This window comes from Harpia harpyja, chromosome 6, assembly GCF_026419915.1.
Source record: "Harpia harpyja isolate bHarHar1 chromosome 6, bHarHar1 primary haplotype, whole genome shotgun sequence".
Taxonomy (NCBI): domain Eukaryota; kingdom Metazoa; phylum Chordata; class Aves; order Accipitriformes; family Accipitridae; genus Harpia; species Harpia harpyja.
In genome coordinates, this window is record NC_068945.1 from 27728661 (window position 1) to 27752082 (window position 23422).

Consider the following 23422-nt stretch of genomic DNA (forward strand, 5'->3'; position numbering starts at 1 on the left):
GGATAAATGTCCTTCAATCCCTCTAGGAGACTGAACTTGCAAATTTCCCTGGCAGGGCTGCAGGGGACATCACACAGCACAGGTGGTCTGAGTGGCACAGGTAGGTTGGACACCAAGACCAAGTGCCAACACAAACACCCCAAAGCCCAGGATGAGGTTAGCCGGAGCAAAATTCAGCTCCAGCCTTTGGGGCTACCAACTCAGTAAGAGAGAGAGAAAAGAGAGGAAAGGCAGGGAGAAGGTTAGGGAGTGGGGGAGGGCCAGGAGCCAGCAGACTTGTGTTGCCACATGATTTTCCTGGTAGTTTTCAAAGCGCTGCTCCAACACACGCGCACGAGTCCCATGTGATCGCTTATCTACGAAAGCACAGCCGTAATGTTGTGTGTGTCTCGCATCCGCTCAGCAGCTCACCTGACTGCGGGCTCCATGGGCACCCACTGCATCCTCCTCGTCTGCGCCATCGAGCCAAAGGGGGATGGTTGACCCATGATGGGTGGACACTGCTCCCGTCCCGGTGAGATGAGGAAGCAGAGAGGAGGACTGTCTTTCCGTTTCCAAACTGCTCTTTGCTTCCCTTTGCCTGGCACTATGTGAGGAGGCTCCAGAGGCAAGGTGCTGTCACTTCTTGTACTGTCATGGGGAGAAAAAGCTTTTATTTCAGATCTGGCTGTCTCACTTACTTTTAATTTGCAGAGCACCCGGAAGCAAGCTCAGATACAAACTGACCTGGCCTTATGCTGATAGCCCATATTTGATCTTCAAACAGGTGCAGATTCTCTTTCCTTGGGTAGAACTTTTTCTCATACCATCATTACAGAATTCCCCTTTCACCCAAAGATCCACTCAATAAAAGAGGAAGCCTCCTTAGAAAGGGCAGGGAAGAGGCTAAGGGAGAGCGTTCACAATGAAATAGAACTGGTTGTTTCTTTGGGGATGGGGGATTTGGCCTCCCTTCAATTCATTTGTATAGAGAACCCCTAACTCCAGTAAAATTGTTCTTCTCAGCCAAAGGGAGGTCTAAAAGGAGCAAGAGAGATGCAAGGTGTGAGAACGGAGTTTTTGAGGGCCAACAATAGGAACTGAATTCACAGAGGCTGTGTTGGTACAAGATTATGCTGCAGTAAAACATATATTTTAGGGGTGGTGTTTTCCTTTCCTTTCTTTCTCCACAGTCCTAGGTGCCAGCAGCCCTAGAAAAAATGTCAATGGAAAAGAGTCATCGGCTCATATGCTGCAAAAAAACCTCTAGTGACGTTTGCCAAACCAAAGCTCCTATAAAGAAAGGACATCTGACATTTTAAAACTTTGGTATGGTCAAACCACCCAACGTCATCCCTACCTCCTCTTCCCAGACAACAAATCCTTGCTTTAAATTGCCCAAGAGCCAACACCGCTACCTTACCACACAGATTACGCCTCCCATGGCCATGCCTCTTTCCTGCACGCTCAGTAAGTCGCCTCCATGAAGGGTTAATTCAACCAGGGCCTTTTACTCCAAGTTGTTTTCCAAGTAACAGAGAGAATAGGTCTCTTGTTACAAACATGGCTTCTGGGCATTTGGTGATGCTTTCCCTTTTCTCTCTCTCTGTACCACAAAAGAATCTTTTGTTCTTGTCCCTCTGTCTCATTTACTCTCCCCCACCCTGCTCTCGCCTCTTCCCTCCATTGGCTGCCAAGTGACTAAGGAATGGCAAAAAATGACCATAGCGCGGTCATGGCAAATATTTCTTCAGCTATTATCTGATAGAGACCTTGAGCATCTATGTGAAGGGCCCTCTGCCTTCCCTCAGGCTTCTCCTAGAGATGGGGAAAAATGAGTCAGACACAGTAGGGCAGGATATAAGTTGAATCAGCCCACCACGCTAATGGAAATGTCTTGCAAAGGGAGTCATGGTGCCTGTTTCAGGAAAATCAAATGATAGGAACCCAGAACTGGCAGGAGTCCAGAGGCAGCTTCAATTGGTCTAGATTTTTATAGGAACTCTGCATTTATTAAAAAGCACATGGGAGGCACAAAAAAGTCACTTTCTTGCCTCCACATTTACTGATTCAGCTGTTTGTAAGCTGGAGCCAACACTCTTCGTTGGATGGGTTGTAATGTCGTATAGTTTCTCCGCACCATTGCTGTAAATCTTATTCTGCATGATCTCCTACCACAGAAAAGCTGTGGCAAATCCCCATGGACATCATGTCTTCCCACACCCCATTGAAATTATACCTCAGGCATTCCCACAGACATCCTTCTAGCTATAGTCTCCTTGCACATACTGCTTCACTGAGTCATTTTACACATACGTACAGAGATATGTAAAAGTTCACATGATGCTATAGTCACTACAACTTCCACAACGACCTTTCTGCAACAGAAACAATTCCCCAGCCAAATGCCCACCTCCCTACCTTTTAGAGCATTTGGGTGTATCCTTCACTGATACTGCCTTCCGCAAGAAAATCAAATTCTTCAGTCTCACCTGAAGCAAATCTTGCTGTTTCTGCCTTTCTGCTCATCTTCTTCTCTACTGACCCGCTTCACTCCTCTGACTACCCTTTGTCCCAAGTCCATCTCAGTCCGTGTCGTGTTTTAGGTGAACACGGCATATGCTGCCTGGCTCCATCTGCCAAGATTTCTGCACTCTTCTCCCATTCAGTGCCTTAACTATTTCGGAAGGCCCTTGAAACAATCATTACATTTCAGCCTTAGTGACTTCTCGCACACACACATACAAAGCTGTGGATGTAAGGCATTATCTGGAAAATTTTTATTCCTGTAGAGAAGGGGAATGGACTATACAGATAAAAGGGCTATTATATTCCCACATTAGAAGGACTTCTTGTCTGGTGGATTTTAACCACGCTGGTTAAAACATCATGAAAACGGTGCACTGACCAGCTCCTTATATTCATATGACTGTGTCCACAATAAAGATTTGTGCTAAGTCAACCATATCTGTTTTGAAACTGCATGCAGAGCAGCTTTCATTGTAAAGCATCAAACCCATCTAATATGTAACAATTAAGGAACATATAATAATCCTCTTCCTGCCTCCTGGCTTGATAGCATCTAAATGAATCCCAACGCAGACACAGAGATCCTTACTGCAATCCCAGCTGTGTCCCACTGCTCCCACAGTAGCTCTATCGTACAGGGTGCTCACCAGGAGTGTACAGTCAGCTTTAATAGATAAACACTGATCATCTCCATCACAAAGGGCAACTGAAGCACCCTGAGATGAAGAATTTTACCCTTGTCAAAAAAGCAAGTCTCTGGCACATCCAGAAACTCGTTAATTCAAATCTTGTGCATCTAATGCTACAAACATAAACCTCCCCACCAAGCAGTGTCCCTGATGAAACAATGCATTGCTGGATCCTCTTAGAAACCCCTATTTAGCAATGGTGAAACAAGCAAAAGGATTTGCTTCTCCCTGGTTCTAATTCCCATTCACAGGGTGGGATCCCACAGTCCTGCAGTGGAGAGCACTGTAGTCAAAGGCATTACACTGCCTAGAGAGCTCTGTCAGGGTCATCTTTGCACCCTGTGGAGACCAAGAGGTCAGCTGATGAAGTCCCTTTGGAAAAAAGAATCTACCACCATCTCTTTCACAGATGAGAAGCCCAAGGATGGATTATGGATTCTTACTTAGATAATTTTGGATGAATCAAGAAAAGAGAGGAGGGATAGCTGGATGGCTAAATAAAGCCAGTGAGATCACATGTTCCGCCTTTTTATCTGCTTTTCTCTTTCTGCTTTTGGACAACAAAGCTTCCTTTGATACAGAAGAAGGGGGGGTAGGGAGGGTGGGGAGACGGGGTGCCAGAGTCACCCCAATGGCCCCTGGTCACTTATCCACGCTCCTTAATGTGATGTTCCCACTGACAGAGACAGAAAAAAACAGTGATCTCATGATTCCAGAGACAATTCATGCAAACAACCCTGGGAGATGAGGGGTGAAGGAGACAGGAAAGAGGGGTAAAGGATGAGTGAGGAAAGGCGAGAAGGAGAGAGGAAAGGGTAGGAGTGATAGGGAGAGGGGACATGGGAAGCAGGACCTTGGAGAACAACTGTAGATGGAGTTAGAAACTGAAGGTCAGAATCCAAAAGAGGGTGTGTAGAGGGATTGTAGGGAAAAGGAGAAGAAAGAGGAATCTTGAGACCAAGGGTAACAGGATGCGGAAGAAGGTTAGGTGTGACATTGTATGGCAGGACTGAGGGCAGGGTTAGGGATAAGAGTTGACTGAGTTGTCGAGTATGTAGGAAAGGGAGGCTGGGCTCAGAGACAGTGTGGTGGGATGAGGAACAAGGGCTTGATAGGAGTGTGAGAAGGAAAAGAGGGGGAAGTACCTATGGGGCTGGGAGCAGAAGGGGTAAGACTTACTGAAACTTGCTACTTTTGCATTCTGCTTACACAAAACCAAGTCACCAGATCTGCCAAGAGAATAATCCTGGTCTCTTGCAGCCCCAGAGCCAACAGATACGAGGAATGTAACAGGGAGATTTATTACCTGAGGCATTCAGCTGTGTCCAAAGGAGGCAGTGGTGAGGCAGTGGGGCTGAAGACAGGCACTCTGGTTTCCACGATCTCTCTGCAGGAGACCTTCACACCTGCACAGAGGAGCACTGCGTGTATATTACCCCTTACCCGCCAGCAGCCCCTTCCTTCAGCCTTCTTCCTTTCCTTCCCTCCTGCCCTTTATTCCTCCTTCCCTTCCTCCCTCCCTCCATCCTTCCTTGCTGCCTCCCCACAGGGAGACAAGAGCTCAGCATAGTTGGCAGGAGATGTCACACCTTCATCCCCCCCCGGCGACCTGCCACTCCAGCAGCCCTTGTCCCTAACCAGTGAAGCAGCCAGGAGGCTTTTGAGCCCACAGGGCTCCTGATGGAGCTGGGACGAAGGACTGGGGGAACAACTAAAAGAAAAATTTTCTCCCATTATGAGCTGCCATCTCCATGTCTCATGGCTCTCCCCAACACTGGTCTGTCCCGGGGGCTCATCATGTTTCCCCCCCCCCCGTCTGCTCCGTGGCAGCTAATCGGTGACCCACTGACAGTCTCTGTCCATCACTTGTCTCCGCAGACAATAGGGTAATTAAACCCTGACCTTCCACTCCTTTTATCCATTTCCTCTACGCAGTCACTCCCCGAAACGGCAGAGGAGAGGGCCTGCTGTGGAGGCTCCTGCCCCAGCCTCCAGCTGTAATAAAGACGTAAAGCACAGGAAGGACTCGCTGCAAAAGAAAGATGCTGAGGGGGCAGCCAAAGAGGTATTGAGGGGTACAAGGCTTCCCACACACTTATGCTGAGCTCTGCTGACCTACCTCCGTCATGGACGTTTATAAACTTTCAACTCTTTATCATCACGCCCACAGGTTGTCGAGCATCCTTCCCCTGCCCACGCATACCTACAGCAAACCCACTGCTCCTCTGCGTGTCCTCAGGGCAGTGCCAGGTGTGGGTGCCCAGCTAAGGTCTAGCAAAGCTTTCCAGGAGCCTCAATACATCCAGCCCTGAGCTTGCTCCCCCACAATACCCCCCAGCTTTGTTGATGTGCCCCCACCCAAAGCTTCTGCACTCCCTGGTGCAAACCCATCGCCTCCACTCAGGCTAAGCCCAGTGCCTCAGGCCTGACACATCGGGCTTTCCTCATTAAACACCTGCAGAAGGGCAGAGGAAGGTCTCGGTGGCAGGGTGCATCCCACAGAGCACAGCGGATGGACCCGGGAGCTGGCCAGGACAAGGTGATGTTGCTCTTGCCTGCGCGGCAGGACAACGGAGGATGCAGTCAGTGACAGACAGGAGTCACAAAATGCCAGGAAGTTATTTTTTTATTTATTTCTGTCTTTTTTCTGGCTTGCTGGCACTCTGCGAAATTTATTACACAGATTAATAAACAGCCAGAAATGATGCCGAGCAACCCAGACTCTGCTTCCTCCTCCCTACCCCGAGTGGGGAAGCTGCCTCCCTCCCACGCATGAGCAAGAAGGGCTGGGGCCACCCGGGGAAGGGCATGACGGGTAAAGCAGTGCCCCCGAACAATTAAGCACTGTCCCAGGCACTGCACACCCCTGTCCCGGGAACAAAAGAGTCACACACAAGAGACCTGACTGTGAAGCCTCCATCCGCTTTCATCACTGACCCCCGGGGCAGTCAGGGCACAAGGTCAGCCCACTTAAACTCCAAACTCAGCCAGAAATAGAGCTGGGAAGTGGGCAAGGGTGGCCAAGTGCAGGGGTCCCCAACCATTTGAGGGGTTCTTTGACTGAGCCATTTCATTTCATCAAAGACACATTTTTTTCTGGAAGGAAAATGGAGAGCAGCGGGTGTGAAGGGAGTAAGGGGGAGGCAGGGTGTTCACCGTGAATTATGACCACTCTCAACAAGAGTCTTTTACATTGCGGAGGTGAGGAGAGGATGGGGTAATTGGGCATGTTAGACCCATGCATAATGAGGACAAGTCTCTGCCTGTTTCCCACCCTCCACTCTGCCACTGCTCACGAGACGTGGTCCCCCATATGCCCCGTCGCTATTCCACTGTGGGGCTTAATACCCTGAAGGCTCAACCCAAGGACCACAAGCTTTGATAGGGCCTCTCCAGACTGGCAATCCTCCTGGGCTGTGCAAGAGCGTGTGGTCATGCCCCTGCTGTGGAAAGGCTGTAAGTTGCCTTATAAATTCAAAACGATCGGCCAAGCCAGGGCTCCTGCTTTCCACCTGCAGGGTCTCAGAAAACCCATTAAGCTTTAAGTTGCTGGTTTTTGCGGGGTTGTAAATACTGCCTTTGCATGTAATGCTTTCATATAGGTAACAGCTGTACCTTCTCGGGATCAACACTGAGCAGTCTATTAGTGGTAGGTAAGAACAGATGCTCCTGAGACCTATCTCCTTGACTAGGAGGAGATATCTGTGGTGACAAAGTCAGGGGGGAATTAAACATGTTTGGTGCATGTGGAAATACAATGCATCTACCACGGAGCGTTGTCCATTTCACCAGGCTTCTTCCCTCTGGATAAGCTTCTGATAATCCTAAATGCAGGAAATTTCAAAGGAAGGACAATTAAAACACCCAGCAAAAAAAAGTACAAAAGAAAAAAAATGCACAAAAATCAATGCATGAAAATACTGCTTTTCACCCCAAAAATGTGAAATTTCACCATCCAAACTAAGTCAGCCTGAACTCCAAAGGACAGCAGTACTGTGTTCTGCTGAAACTCTATGGGGCAAGTATTCAGATCTTGATGCCCCCATGGGGAAGGATATTTCCAGCTTGTCAGAATGAACGGAAGGTACGTCTCATTCTGGGAGGAGTTTGAATACAACAGTGATAAGATGTACAGGTTGGGAAATAAGCAGTCAGGTCATTTGTAGCCACATTTTCAATGTTTCGCACTCCTTCCTCTCTGAGTTGGTAGCCCCAGGATGCAAGTGCTAACAGCTAACACCCACCCCATCATGTGATAAACCACCCCTGTGTATGACTGTCCCCTATTCCACCTCAGTGGGGCCACCACCACCTCCATCTCCCACCTGCACCACGTAGAGGCCCCTGCAGGGGTCTGGAGCACCCAGCAGAAGTGGGGCAGGGACAGGGCAGGCAGGTTGTGGAGTGGTGGGCAGGGAATACAATCCCCACACTCAGCCACTGAAAGTTCCCCAAAAACCAGACAACATGGCTCGAGGGACAGCAATCGAGGAGGATGTTAGTTCAGCATTAGTTGTGTTGACGCTGACAACAGTAGCAGAAAAGCAGCCAGAAACACGAGATTCAGCACAGGCCCAGTACGGAGAAATGCATCTGAGTGCCAAGAAGCTAACTAGTCATGCAACGTGTGATCTGCTTGCAGACTCCTTATTACACATGATGAAAGACAAGCAGAAGGGAGTTTGACTCTCAGAGCCTGGGCTGACTTTTCATGCGTTGTCTATTTGGGGGTGGAAAAATGTCTGTACTTGCAAACTGAGCCCTCTTGATCCAAGCTGTATTGGTAGATGGTAAGCAGTGAGCCCACTTTTCAGGATAAAGCTGCCTTTCAAATTTTTGATACAACAATTGATCAGACCTATTCTTGAAAATGAACAGCCTCCTGGGATTTTTTTTTACACACTGGCTAGCCTTATGGGTTTTTTTGGATTTTAGATAACCATTTTCATCAGTAATTCATTACTTTTTCCCTTGGGAGGAGGCAATTGGCTGGATTTCTAATATTGAGACAGGCTTCAGGGCATATGCAGATTCATTCTCCATCTCACGCAGCGAGAATCCAATCAATCTTGGACATGTTGGAGCGACTTTACACAAAAGGCAGGGTCAGTCAGCACATGTATACAAAGGCTGATACTTCAGGGACATACTGAAGGACATACAGAACGCACACACATCAGTGGAGCAGCACAAAAACAAGGCACATCAGACCTACAGGTTTTGGACTTGTCAGTGTCAGCAGGTCTGGTTTTTTACCTCAGGCCAGTTCTGCCCCTTGTCTGTCTTTCTAATGGCAGGAGCTGCCAGGAAAGGAGACATTTGCTGCCTGTTCTTTTCCCCCTGCGGCTCCAGTGGTAGAAGTGGATGCAGGAGAAATGAGGTCCAGGGACTTCTTTTAAACAGTCTGTTGCCCAGCCATGCACAAGGACCTGAGCAATCCCCTTGGGCACAACCAAATGGTTTATGTTATGCAGGTGTTCTAGGTGTGGGGGAAACTTTATTTCCCCCTTGCTGTAATATAGGAGAAATATCCCATCGTTGCAAACTCGGTATGCCTGAATCCAGGCCCCCTTCCTGCAGCAGAAGTTCTCAGCAGCGCCCACACGGTGGAGCTCCCCCCTTAGAAATGAAGCCCAGCTGGCCGGCCTGGTGGTCACCTCCTCCGGGGTGACCCTGCAAAGCCACTGGGCACGAAGTGGGAGACAGCAAAGGGATAGTGTGGGACTCCCAGACCCCTAACCCACTGCACGGAGCAGTCCTGCCGTGGCATGGCACAGACAGCAGGCCCGACTTCTGCCTCTGCTGATGATCTGCTGTTTGAGATTTGCTTCACCAGCTCTTGCCTGTATTAACTGTCACCTTTGGGGAGGATTATGCAGGGTTTCCTCTGTGTTCAGCAGTGCCCAGCTAGCCAGGGGCTGGACTTCAGCGGGGGCTGCAATGTAACTGTATCACAAATATGCTAGCCCCTAGCTGTCAATATCAAAGTTATACGCTCTAAGGAGGACAGGGGGACAGATTTTTTTAAAAAATGAATTTCAGAGTAAGTATTCTAAGAAGAAGAAGAAAGTTATGGACAGTTGTTTTGATCCAATAATTTGAAAGAGAATTACACAGATAAACATTTTCAAATGTTGCAGGGTCTCTCTCAGAACCACAACATTGCAGAATCTGTGCAGTTAAATTTTCACTGTCTCTAGGGATGGATATTCCACCACCTCTCTGGGCTGCTGTAACAGTGCTTACCCACCCTCATAGTGGTTCATAGCACCAGAAATTCGTGCTGCAACTTGCAACCCTTGCCTTTTGTCTTTTGCTGTGCAAAAGCCCTGGGAAGAGTTTGGCTCTGTCTTCTCTGTATCATCCTCAGCCACAGTCAAGTGCCGTTGCACTGCTGAGCCCCAGCGAGCTCCTCACGTGCAGAGATCAGGGCCTGGCTCATCAATTCTAGTGCTTCACTGATGTAAAATTCCTGTCAGTGCCCAGGGTCAAGACGTCAGTCTCTCCTCTTCAGAGAGCTCCCACTTGAAGGACTGCATTTATCATTCAGCTTCCCTTCATAAATAAATCACCTCTTAGACCCAGGACTTCAAAGTGATTATTAACAACACGCTCTTGCCCTTGTACTCCAGCATTGTGGGTGGCTTCAGTTGGTGTTTTGATGTATGCAGTTGAGAGGTTCATAGGGCCGCACACTGCAAACACTAACCACCCTCTCAGCCAGCAAGAGAGGTCAGCATCATCAGCTAGTCCTTGTTCCTGGTCATGGAGGAGTTTTCAGTTCAAAGACTGCAATTTTTTTCTTTTTTTTTTTTTTTTGATCTGCGTCAATAAGTCAGGTTTGGCAGCCTGGTAATTGCTCAGAAGCCAGCAGTGGCTGGAAGACATGACACATAATGCAACAGGCGACCACATTCTTCTGGGAAATCAAAGCATTCTCCCAGTCATGGCGCTATCTTGATGGAGGCAGAAAATTCATCTGAACACCCAACCGCTACCCCCCCACACACACATCGCAGAGGAGAAAAACACGTGGAAGCTTGGTGATCCTGCCATATACATGGTAGCACAGTGGTTTTGCATGCAGCTGTGCTGACTGGCTTCCAAATCGCTGTTTCCACAGGTCGCTGCTGGCCTGCCAGCAGTAGGGGCCATTATGCCAACCAGTTTCAAAGCTCTTTGTGTCTCTGCTGTCATCTGAATCATCAGTCCGGGATGTGTTCACATTCACAAACATCTTTCTGAAATGCTCCCTCCTGTGGGAGGCCAGCGCTGGGTGTATTTGTGTAGGATACATCACCTTCCATAGGTAACAGCTCTGTATTTTTCCAAGTGACAAGTGCAAAAGTGCATCTTTTCCTCCAGGTGGGCACACTTTAGGTGCCCCTCCTGGTGACTGAACAGCTGATAGCTCGCCACGATCCACTAATAGCAGTAGGATGAGCCACGGCGCCGCTGTTTCATGCTGTGTTAGTGAACCCTGTTCAACTCAGCGGTTCCCATCCTCTTCTTCAGCTGCTGCCATCACTGCAGCTCCCCCTCCGCAACTGACCGAGCCCAAAGGCTCTGCCTCCCGGTGCCCCTCGGTGACCGGGGTACCTCAGAAACCTAAAGCGGAGTTGGACGTCGCCCAAAACCCGGGCTGGAGGCTGCAGGCCCGGGCTCCACCATGCTGCCCAGCCCTCCTTCCCTGCAGGCCGTGGTGGCCGGAGGGACCCGAAAGCCTCGGGGGAACGGAGGGGACAGACATGAGAGACCCGGAGGACACTCTCTCTCAAGAACAGCTCTCGCCCACCGCCGCTCTTCAAGATGGCGGCAGGACCCAGCTGGCCCCGCCCCCCACGCGCGCGTCTCCGTCCCCATGGCAACGCGGGCGCGAGCCGGCGGGAGGGGGCGGAGCTCCGCCCAGCGCTCGGGGTGCTTCCGGGCTGGCTCCCGGCGGTGACGTGTCGGCGGGCCGACAGCGGCGGGGGCCGCGCGCCAGGCGGCTACTTCCGGTGAGCCACGGGACCCCCTCACGACCGCCCTCCCCCCCGCCGTTGCCCCGGTAACGGTTTCTGTCAGGGCGGGGGTCGCGCTCCCCGTCGTCCCCCCCACCCCGGGCCGTCAGGGCGAGCCCCCTCCCCCCCCCCCAAAACGGCCGGTCCGGTGCCCGGTGCCCCCACACACACACCTCCCGGTTCTGTGGCCCAACGCCGAGGCTCCCATGCCGGGCCCTGGCCCCGGTGGGCCGCGGGTCCGGGCCGGTGAGGGGGCGGGAGATGGCGGCGGACGCGGTGGCGGCAGGCAGCGGCAAAGGGGAGCTGTCGGTGAAGCCCTTCGCCCACCGGTGGTCGGTGGGGTTGGATTTGGCGGTAAACCGGCGCGGAAGGCGGCCGCCACGGTATGGGGCAGCGTCACCGTGCCTTTGGTGCTGCCGAAGGATGAGAGAAACCAAAACGTGTCTGCTAGTTATTGTCCGAAATTAAAGAGAAAATGAAACGGGGGGGGGGGGCTTGCGCATGGGTAAATAATGAGGCTTTTTGGGAAAAGGAGTCGCAAAAAGCTTTGCGTAGCCTTCCGAGATAGGAGAGGAACGTCAAAAAGTGACATAACTTGCTATGAAGTCAAGAAGAAAACTGAGATGTTTTAACAGATGGAGGGGGTAAAACTGTAAATATCTTTAGCAGCCATGGTGTAGGTAGAGAGTGTGAAGAAGCAGCTTCCAGGAAGGACCATGTTTTGTTCTCTGCTTTGGAAATTCCGCACACGTGTGGGTTTTGAAACATGCAGCATTCAAACTCGAGGACTTTCTCCTGTCGCATTCACAGCAGGGAATCAGAGACACTTGACATGGTTTTCACCTTTGATATAAGAACAGAGACCACAATGTGACGGTCAAAAAAAAAAAAGGAAGGGGATCGACAAGGGTGACCGGTTGATTCTCTGCAGTTTTCTGTTGAAATCACTGGTTTATTGGGGTTTATTCTGTTCTTCCTTCACAGAGAATTTGGAGTAAGCATTTTCAGACTCACAGGCTCCGCTTAACCAAAAAAATGTTTGCAGATTTGGACTATGATATTGAGGAAGATAAGCTGTGAGTATTTCACTTGTCTTTTCCTTTTTGCTAACAATAGAAATAGTCTTTGTAGCCAAGACCTAATAGGAGTGGATAAATTTACCTGCTCCTGATGCTGTGTGCTGAAGAGTCAGAGTTGCTGTTCACTCCTGATTTCTTGCTCCCTCTGGGGACCGGGGATGAGGCATCACTGTGCTGGTGAGCAAAGGAGAATGCTTTCTGTTGCTCTGCAATGACTACCCTGCATTTCTAATTTCAAAGCAGTGCTGGCAAATCGTTGCTAAATTAGTGACCTTAGCTAGAGAAAAAAATATTTGTAATGGAGGAAGGATAATAAGAGGCAAGAAGAAGTGGAGAAACTCTGGACTCCTTAGGTCTGTAAGGAGGAGAACACTGGCATTTCCTGAGCAAGTAAAAGATTTGATGAGCTTAGCGATTAATTTAACATGGAGCCCTTGTCTTGCATCTCATTTATGCTGTGCAAGTTTTCCTCTCATTCCAGCACTAAGAGCAGATGAGACACTCTCTAAAATGCGATAGCGTTTCCTCAGTACCTAGCGATGGATGAGGGTGTCTCCTGCACCCTTAATCCTTGCATGCAGTCTCAAAAAAGATAGCCCAGAAGGTCTCTCTGCTGGCCCGTGCCAATAGACTCTATGGCGGAGATAATGTGATGAGTTCAAATGTGCAGTGCCTGTTATGTTTTCAGTTTGTATCGACTCAGATACCAGGGCTGTTTCATACAACTGCAGCTCTGCCTACCATGTTCAGTTATTGATTTCCCCTTTCTCATTCTAGGGGGATCCCCACTGTACCTGGGACAGTGACCCTGAAGAAGGACTCTCAGAACCTGATTGGGATCAGCATTGGGGGAGGAGCACAGTACTGCCCCTGTCTCTACATTGTCCAGGTGGGCATTCGGGGAGGAAGAATAAACCATTTTTTAAAGCAGTGTTGGCCTGAGAGATGGATAGCATGGAGAGTCCTATGCTATTTGTTTTTCTCAAAGTGGAAGACATCATCTCACTTTCCAGTGAATAAGATTTCCTTACCCTAGTACCTAATAGGCATGGAAGAATTAAATTAAGACTTCTGACATTATTCTTCTCCTTGGAGAGCGTGTTAGAATTCACAGGGGAAGGGTGTGACATTCTCAGCATCAAGAAATCCTATGCTTGAGAAGGTACATCCTGGAGGCAAGAACTTCCTGAGGGAACAAGACGATCAGCCCACCTCTTAGTTAGGAAAGGGGGAAAACCGCGGCTTCACCATGAACAAAATACAACTGAGTTAAAGAGGAGGAATGTAATTGTCCCTTTTTTGTTCTTCAGCCCCTTCACCTTTCTCTTCCTCTTGATTCCAGACTACCTGTGCTCTTTCTCCTGTCCGCTAGGTATTTGATAACACTCCAGCAGCCTTAGATGGCACCGTAGCAGCTGGTGATGAAATCACAGGAGTGAATGGGAAGTCTGTCAAAGGGAAGACCAAGGTGGAGGTGGCCAAGATGATACAGATGGTAAAGGTGAGAGGTAGGAGGGGGCCACTGGAGCTTCTGGGTCGTAATTTACAGTTTACTGTCCCTTGGTAAAGCAAGCCACTGCTATGTGCTTCCAGCACAGCAGTTTTGGATTTGCTCTTTCTACAGGGAGAAGTGACGATACACTACAACAAGCTTCAGGCCGACCCAAAGCAGGGCAAGTCTTTGGATATCGGTAAGACTGGTTTTTTTCTCCCTAGAGTGTTAAAATGACATGGATGGGTGAAAGATTGGTCCCAGTTAAAACCAAAGTAAAATTCTGGTTCCATTCCTCCTCTTAACTCAGTCATTTTCAAATGGATATTGTCAAAGGCAATTAAAATCCTTCCCTGACTTCTTGAAATAGTCTTGAAAGTTAAATTGAGGCTTGACTGTTTTTGCGGGAGGCTTGTTTTTCCTGTGCTGTGTTTAGCATGGATGATGAAACTCAACTAGATAATAATTTAATGTATTTATTTTTAATCCATGTAAGTTATGCTGACCTATTGAGGTTTTCAGCTGTACACAGAAATGTGTCTATTGAAAGACACTGATTGCAGTTTCTCAGCTTGGAGAACAGTGATGAAGTACCTATCTACGCTGAGCTTTGTACAACCATAAATTTTATAGGAGAGAGGGGAGGCTTTATTTCTAAAACAAAGTGTGTGTTTTGAACTAAGGCTACACAGCTGTCTCCTTTATGTGGTCTACCTTTCTCACTTTCCTAAAAAAATCTATCTATTCTTTTGCTTTCATTTCTTTTCTTGATGATTAAGGTGCTAATGAATTGACAGGGGTTCAGGAAAATTGTGAGGAGTGAGATGGATTTCTGGGGAAACAGAAGTGTGGTGAGAATATGGTATTTTCCAGAGATGCTGAACACTGTGACTTCAGCTGCGTTCTTGGGAGCTGCAGGCAGTTGGCATCCCTGCAAGTTTGCCTCTAAATAAATGTAGCTGAGTCATCTGATTCCAAAGAGGGCATAACTGTCTCTAGTAATTTGCAGGGTATGACCACCAAAGACAGAAATGAATTCCATCAAGGAATGACAAAAGGGTTTAACTAAGATCCAAAAGATACAAGTAAGCAAAGGGATAACTTTGAACCTTAAATCCTATTTGTCTTGCTTTCAGCCTCATCTCCTGACTTCAGTTGAAGTAACACAGCAAGTAGCATAAGCAAAGTTTGGTTCTGAATATCGTGATAGGTAGCTTATGGCAAAGTGATTGATTGGAATAGTCTTCCAAAAGAAGTGCTGGAGCTCTATTGATTGAAGTATATAGGATGTGAGAGCAGAACAGATAGGCAAGATAGAAGATGAGCTATGTACAGCTGGACCAAACATCTGGTTTCTATGGTATTCTTTTTCTGCTCGCTACCTCAATAGTGAGTTAAGTTTAATTTATTCAGTGCCTGAGAAACCAGTGAAGTATGCTAGTGAGCTTTTCATGCCCATGGAAATGACCCTGATCCTGGTTTGCCACTCTCTTTTGGTTTTTAGTACTGAAGAAGGTAAAGCATCGACTGGTAGAGAACATGAGCTCAGGGACAGCGGATGCGCTGGGGTTAAGCCGAGCCATACTTTGCAATGGTAAGTATTGTCCGGGAGAACATTTTCTTAAGGGCACACTTACCCTCTTGTGCTTACCTACTTTTTATTGTTACTTGCATGTTCCACATTATTCCTTCATAATTCTTTCCTTCTGCTATCACTGTTGTGATTGCCTCTGTCCTTCTTGAGTGATATATCCTGTCATTGGGGCCATTTAAATGTTAGCTAAGGTCCAATCAATTTAAAGTGGGGACCCACTTAGTGAATGCCAATAGGTGATGACCCCACACTGTAAAATAAGTTTGCAGTTATTTTAAAAGCTTCCCATGTTGGACCAGGGGTCAGGCATTCAGAGGTGAGGGAAATTTGTACCAAAGATATGAAACTGGTGTTTTTCCGGTTGGTCAGGTCTTAACCATGTCCTGGATTTGACTGTTGTAATTTTGTGTTGATTCTTGTTTCCATTTAGATGGACTGGTGAAGAGACTGGAGGAGCTAGAGAGGACTGCAGAGTTATACAAAGGTAAACTGTGTCTTGCATCAGACACCAGATGGGAGGGAAGGATGCCTCCGTTATGTTTCAGTGAAATGATTTAAATGCTTTTTCTGGCTTCCATCACAGGCTTGACAGAACACACCAAGAGTCTTCTCAGGGCTTTCTTTGAGCTATCCCAGACACACAGAGGTAAAGAATCCGAGTGAAGGGAGCAGAAATCTTTGACCTCCAGTTTCTGGAGTTTTAGTCTGTGCTTTGATGTGCGATTCCCTCACCCAAAGAAAACTAAGTGTTGCAGAAATGAGCTGGGAAGGACTGCCCTCCTGGTATTAGCAGTCATGGTGCTAACACAGGCCCTGTCTTTCACATGAGACATTGAAGAAATGCCCTGCCAGCCTCTGGTCTTTGGGGAATATGTAGCATCATTCCCCAGCTAATTGCAAGGTTATGGGAAGGAGTGGTAATATTGGAGGCAAGATTCTTCTCCAGGGTCAACCTTTTCTTTCATCTGTTTTTATTTTTTACCCTCACCCAGCATTTGGAGACGTTTTCTCTGTCATTGGTGTACGGGAGCCACAACCGGCTGCCAGTGAAGCCTTTGTGAAATTTGCTGATGCCCACCGCAACATTGAGAAGTTTGGGATTCACCTCCTGAAAACAATTAAGCCGGTAAAGAATTTAACCGTAGTAGTTAAAGGTCTGGAGAAGAGGGGAATCTAGAAAGAGAGAAGCGTGTATTTGAAGGTGTGGTCTTATAAATCATTCATTGTAGGAAGAACTGTCTTTGCTTTCCTTCAGGGAACTCTCATAAAGAACGTAAGAGGTAATGTAGTGAATATATCAGTCTTGTCCCTTTCACTTTTGCACATGAGTATGTTCCTCTCCTTTTCTTTTGGGGATGAGGGGGTATTTTGATCAGTGTAGTCCCTAGAGCCCTTTCCCTGATATTGGTACCCATAATTAAAAGATACCACTAAATTTAAAAGAGTTTAGCTAAGCAGTCCAGGAACAATTTAAGGATTTCAATCAATATATTTGAGTGAGAGTCTCCAGGGGATCTGTCCCCTTAGTTTAGCAAAGAGAGGATTAGATGTTGATTTGGGCACCACTTTCAGTGCCATGTTGGATGGACAGTGTTGGGTAGCAGACCTTTGAATCAGGGAGAGTGGTTTCCAGGACCAATTGAAAATGAAAGAAGATGAGTTGAAAGAAGATGAGTTCAGACTAGAAGTGAGGCACGCATTTCTAACACTGGAACCACTTGCCAGTGACGGTAATGGATGCTCTAACCATGGCAATTCTGAGTCAAGATCAAACATTTTCTGTCAAATATGCTCTAGTTCAAAAAAGAGTTAACTCGAGGCAGTTTCATGACCTATGCTGGTTAGAAGGTTGCGCTTGATGAATTGTAGTCATGCTTTTTGGTCTTACATTCAGCAACAGGATGTTTCCCTTGCAGATGCTTACTGACTTGAATACGTATCTAAATAAAGCCATTCCTGACACAAGGCTGACTATCAAAAAATACCTGGATGTCAAGTTTGAATATTTGGTGAGCTGCTTGCTTTTTTTTCGAGTGCTGGTTGAAATTAAGTTTCATAGAATCATAGCCTGAAAGTCACATATAGCATATACGATCATGTATCCATCCTTCCACAGTCCATGCAAGGATGCGTTCTGTTTTTCCAATTCTTTGTCTACTGCCAGATTACTCAGATTCAGACACCTGCTTTTAACCTAATAGTTCTCACTGGTAAGAAAGATCTCCCAGAATCCAGAAGACTTATTTTCTACATGACCGAATTAATTTCCTGATTTATTTCTAAAGAGCTCCTATGCAACTTATGCTCCTGAACTCCCCTAAATAGCTCTCTGGTCCATATTTTTCAGGTAGTTTTGGATTGTCTTTCTTTAGCCAAAGTAAACAACTGTCAAGTCATACTAGCTTACATTTAGATAATGCCTTTTTTTTTTCCTCTCCCATTCCACTCACCCCTTGTTTTCTACACCCAAAAAGGGTAGGGTTGTTAAGTGCATCTGTTCTGTAACTGTAGGAATCTATTTCCTTTTACCAGCTGAGAGAAGTATTTGGAGCTGCAGCCCTAAGGCAAGTGAATATGGCAGCGTCTCTTCCCACATCAATCCTTCCCACAATTCGTCTTTTTTTCCCCGCTCTTTATTTATTGCCTCCTCATACTTTTCTGGTACCGTTTCCCCAAACAGTAGATGAATGCAGTGTTTTTCTCTTCCTTATGTTATACTTATCTAAAGTATTTGCTCCTGTAATATAAATAATAAGCACCTTCTCTCTCCCCCACCGTTTTCTCTCCCCATCTTTCTCTAACTAGATTTTCTTTCCACCTGGGATGTTTAATATACTCTGATCCCACTGTGCTTTCCCCAGTGTCCCTAGCTGCAGCATTGAAGGAAGGCTTGAAATGGTACAACCCTGTGGCTACAGGTGATGATGAAATTGCTTCTAATTCTTAATATTTACTTCTTGTTTTGCTTTTTTTTTTTAATTTAAATTCTGCGAAGTCTTACTGCCTGAAAGTCAAAGAGATGGACGATGAAGAGTACAGCTGCATTGTGAGTACCGCTACTGTGGCAATGACAACTGCATACTCTGTTCCTGCAGCTTCCCTATGCACACTGCCTTATAATTGCAAAAGCACTCTGGTGCCTGGGTGCACCCGAACTAGTGAATGCATCCTAAGAATTACACACATTTGTTCTTAACATATTAGAAATTGGAGATCCTTAAATGCTACCTAGGAAACACTGCCAATAACTGTCATGAATCAGTGGTGCTGTAGAATAGTAGAGGGACCAGACATCTCCTCTGCAGCTTGTTTGCTCAGTGGTTGCCTGTCTCAGTGTTTAAGTACTATTAGCTTGTGTAAGGAGGATTAAGGTGTTATCTTCACAGATTCCATTTGTGTGTAGTGTACAGCTTATCATTAATTCTGGACTTGTTTCTGAGAAATGGAAATTTAGCTTCTCTAGGAAAATGCATGTGAAAGCTGCATTTGTAGTTGAGGAAAATTGATTAAAGGATCTCTCTTAAGAATAGGGTTTTTCCTAAAAATAGGTAATTTAAAATCAGAAGACTTAAACCTGGCAACATTCTCCAGTGACAGTTTGCTGGCTGGTTTAGAGTTTTACAACCGTAATCCTTAAGAGCTCTGTTTAAGATAGCTAAAGGTGTCCCCTACATGCCCAGTTTCCCTGCATAAAGGTCTTGTTTTATCCTAGGTATTGATTTCAGAGCAGGGATTTGAATTTTTGGAATGCCCAGTTCCCAGTGCCAGAAAGGAATAAAGCTTTCCTAACACAACATTTAATTATATCCTTCCTGCTAAATGGGAAGGAAAGAAGCCCAGTCTTGCCCAGCACAGTAACATCTTTGGGTTTTGGTGCATACAGCGTGCATTACCAAGCCGTACTCCATAACACAGATTTTTATGTATGTTATGTTTACAGGTGCAAGAGAAGAGTGCTGTTTTGCTGACAGATCTAACCCCTTTCTCTCAAAACTATTTTGTGGGACAACATATAGGTCCCTCCCTACTGGTTTCCAGCATTGTGTCTGGATGGTTGTAGATACCACAGGGCTCCCTGTGTAGATGTATAGCATGTTATGCAATCCATATAGGGTGAAGCTTGCAGAGGAGGGCAGAATTTTTTGTGTGATTGATATAAATTAATATATCCCTCAGACCCTAGACTTGTTTGTTCATAGTGCCTGTCTTAATAGTTCAGATAAGAAGCCATGCCACTTCTCCATGCTGGGTTGAAAGGTGCCTGAACTTTTGTCTTTGCTTAGTAGTGATGCTTTTTTTACTGTGGTTGGCATGTATTCGGCCTTCAGAATGGCCCTATTGACTGCCAGTTGTTGACGTGGCTCAGCATTCCTCGTGTTCCATGCTTCCTGACTGCAGCTCCAGTGAGCTTGAGAGGGCTGTAATAACGCAAGGTCATTGTGAGTCTGCATCGGTAGGCAAACTCTGTGTACGATCCCTGTTGTGAGAGCCTCTAAAATGGCGCTGTGTTTTTGGCAGGCTCTGGGTGAACCCCTCTACCGGGTCAGCACTGGGAACTATGAATACCGCCTTATCCTACGTTGCCGGCAGGAGGCTCGCACACGCTTTGCCAAGATGAGGAAGGACGTGCTAGAGAAAATAGAGCTCCTGGACCAGAAACACGGTGAGTACCACTGCTGTGTCCGGCACTTGAAGGGGTCAGGCAGACATGGCTTTGGCCTTCATGCTCCTTCATCTCGGCTTAGAAGTCTTTGCTGAAGAACCCTTTTGTGGCTGTGCCTGAGACATCCTCCCTCAGGGGCCAAAAGGGATTAATGTGTAGGAGACTGTATCTAATGCTGGCAAGGAAGGCTTGATTGCAGCCTTCACACTGTTTGGGAAGGGGGTTTTCACCTGATTTGTTCCCAACATGTCTCTGCTACAGTGCAGGACATCGTGTTCCAGCTCCAGCGTTTTGTCTCCACGATGTCCAAGTACTATGACGACTGCTACGTCGTGCTCCGAGATGCAGACGTCTTTCCCATTGAGGTGGACCTTGCCCGAACTACTCTCAACTATGGGCAGAAGGACACGTACACGGATGGGGCAGAAGAAGAAGAAGGAGGAAGCGAGAGAGAGGGTAGCGGGAAGGAGGACGCAAATGGTGAAAAGCTCATTGATGATGCCTGAGTGTGCCGGCATGGCCAGAGGAAAGACTTTGCAGACTGTTACAGAAACATGTATTTCACATGGCAATTCATCCTCCATGACTTTCTGTGTATGTCCAGCCTGGGATTCCTCCTCTGCTTTGGGTGGGGGTAGCTGGTTGGATTGGGACCAACCTCTGCTTTCCTCTTTCTTCCCTTGCTTGTTTGCCCAGTTATTCCTTTTTCCCTCAGAGATTTCTGCTGCCCAACTCGGGTACTGAGGTGTGGGAACGAAAATCGCCAACCGCACCGCCATGTGACTCTGCGTGCAGACAGGGCACTGCTGAGCATGTGGGGTGCACTGCTCCCCTCTGGCACGTGGAAGCCAGTTAAACATCTGGAGATGATTACAAATGGTGAGAACAGCCCCCTTCTGTCCTCCCCGTGTGCTATGGGAAAGTCTTAGCACCAGCATTGTTTTCCTTCACCCCACTACTCGCTGTCTTCAAGCTTCCCATTCTCTGGCCTGTTTTAAGCTTCCTCTGTCTTTTCCATCTGTCCCCATGGGCTGCAGGACTGATTTTTGCAGGATGATCACTCCCACCACTCCCAGCTCTCTAAGAAATAGGAGCAAGTCCAAACAGATGGCTAGAACCAGTGGTGGCATACGTGATCCGGTCACCCCCCCAACCAAGGGGCTGGTGGAAGCTCTCAAAGCAGGCGCTGGTATGCTGGGCTGCTGCAACCCTGCTGCAAAGATTTAGAAGTCTCTTCCCCTGGCTACCATCCTCTTCAAAGTCCCTGAGCTCCTGCACAGCCAGCACCATGTGCACACTCTGTAGCTACATGCCAGGGCTAGAATCCTGCAGGATGTGGCTCTGCCTTTCCCTGTGGGAAGGAGGGACCTGGCTCAGCAGCCCCCCTGCTCAGCAGAGATGCTGAGGTGAACGTGCTTGTCCGAGGCAGACAGGTTCCTGGGAATAACAGCAAAGCTGTTCCTTTCCATCGTTCACCTCTCTTAGGGCTCCTTGCGATGGACAATACGTCCTTCTTGAGGATGTGCAGCCAGTCCTGCACACTCTTTCCTTGTGCAGGTGCCAGGAGGAGCCACCTTAGAACCACAAAGGAGATGTCCCATCCTTAAACTAAAGAGGAGAGACAGGAAGCCATACGGAGAGAGGAAGACATCGCCTGAAGGCAGAGGCTTTGAGATTTTTTTAGTGCAAAACATGAATAACGTACCACCTCCTGCTCTCCTCTCTGCGCAACCATTTTGTGCTGCCTCTGGGCCAGCCAGCAGCAGTAGCTAACGTCCCATTCCCTGGCACAAGGGAAGGGGGGAAAGGAAAACCAAGGTAAGTGAGGCTGCTTCTTTCCTCCTTCCTTTTCTCTTCTCCCTCCACCCTTGTGGGCTGATCCCAGATACAGATGGCATTTTCTTTTAGCGGGCAGCACAACTGCCAGGAGTGGTGTGCTGCTCAGAGTCAAGGGTTTTGACTTGTCTGTCATTACATTCTAGTGGTAGCGAGAGAAGTTATTTAAGGACATTAATTTATGATCGAGATGTTTGTTTTGTTTTGTTTTTTCTCTTTGATTTGTTTTTGGAGCTTCGTCATCTCTGTGGGTGCCTGGAAGAAAGCCAGCCGTGGTCAAGCTGCTCTGGAAGATTTAAATGGACTCTGATGTACTGACTGTTGTCTCTAATAAAGAAAAATGTGACATTTCATTTCCTGCCCTTCATGGGTTTTCTTTAGAGATTTGTTTGCTCATCCTCTGTTGGTTTTAATCTTAAAATATCATGATGGGAGAATGGGTGTCATGTGCTGGCCATTGTTTTTCTTGCTCATAGTGGTGGATAATCAATCTGTATGCCAAGCTGCGGTGGTCACTGCAGCACAGGTTTCCAGAGGAGGAGGCTTATAAATGCTGTAGCAAGGCCAGTCCTCCATGTAATACCAGCTTCTCTGCCTCTTGGCTTCCCAGGGGAACACCAGCCTTGTAAAGCCACCAGTTGCCTCAGTCCTGCCCGGTGGCATCCTTGCACCCCTCCAGGGCCAGCTTCTCCCCACAGCTCAGCTGTTGCATCACAAGCTTGAGCTGATGCTTAAGTCCCTGATCCTCTTTCAGAGCTGTTAATTGTGCCAAAATATGGAGCGGTTAAGAGGAACAGAGAAAACGCTTCAGCGGAGGCTGCCTGAAAGCCAACAACCCAAAGTGGAAGGTGGCGTAGCCAGGTTTTTTGCAACCTGACTGATGGAGGGGAAGGAAGAGGGCTGGGTATCTTACAGCACCGTCTGTAGTGAGATCTTGTGCCCTAAGGGCCTTTATGTGCTTTTGTGAAAAGATTTAAGGGTGGGAGGCTTAGTGGGAAATGTTGACTGGTGACAAGGAAACAGAGGGCACCTTGTTCTGGTGACGTGCCTGGTGCTGACAAGGGCAGTTGGTTTCATGCTTTGGACCTCGGACCTCTGGGAAGTTGTGAGGTGCTTCTTGGAGGGCATATTGGTGAATAAGAAAAACCCGGTCTGGAGGAAGGGGGTTTGGGGTTGCTGGGGAAGAGCTGCAGAGCAACTTGGCCAAGCAGAGCAGAAGCGGTGATCTTACCTTGTGTGGAGGGGAGAACGCAAGCTTGCGGAGCAGTGAATGAATGCCTACAGGGCTCCATCACCCTTGCTGCTGCTTCTCGTTCTCCCAGAGCAGTGAATGAATGCCTACAGGGCTCCATCACCCTTGCTGCTGCTTCTCATTCTCCCAGAGCTTTGCATCTGGGGTTTGTCGTGGTGCTTAGTCTGATCTGGGATGTTTCGAAGTGGGTTTGATTAGGAAAAAGCCCAAAGTCACCGCTGTGACTGGCTCACAATCAGAGCTAACAATGGTGGTGTGAGCCATGGTGGGACAGGGCACAACCCCATGGCGTTTACTGTCTCCCCTCCA

At 47.7% G+C, this 23422-nt stretch overlaps 1 protein-coding gene across 3 annotated transcripts; it reads left to right on the forward strand.

Annotated features, from left to right (window-relative positions):
• The first annotated feature begins 11098 nt into the window (after positions 1–11098).
• PICK1 (protein interacting with PRKCA 1) lies at positions 11099–22214 on the forward strand. Of its 3 annotated transcripts, none has more exons than XM_052789929.1 (13): positions 11099–11194; positions 12182–12273; positions 13054–13165; positions 13649–13777; positions 13901–13967; positions 15273–15362; positions 15793–15846; positions 15946–16008; positions 16355–16488; positions 17279–17371; positions 18358–18408; positions 19881–20025; positions 20287–22214. In XM_052789929.1, exons 2-13 carry the CDS (start codon positions 12233–12235, stop codon positions 20529–20531), a joined length of 1224 nt encoding a protein of 407 aa, XP_052645889.1. In that variant the 5' UTR covers positions 11099–11194; positions 12182–12232; the 3' UTR covers positions 20532–22214. The 3 variants fall into 3 exon arrangements, with proteins under 3 accessions (XP_052645889.1, XP_052645888.1, XP_052645887.1); XM_052789927.1 differs by lacking the exon at positions 11099–11194 and adding an exon at positions 11409–11580; XM_052789928.1 differs by lacking the exons at positions 11099–11194; positions 18358–18408; positions 19881–20025; positions 20287–22214 and adding exons at positions 11387–11580; positions 17895–18349.
• The last annotated feature ends 1208 nt before the right edge of the window (positions 22215–23422 follow it).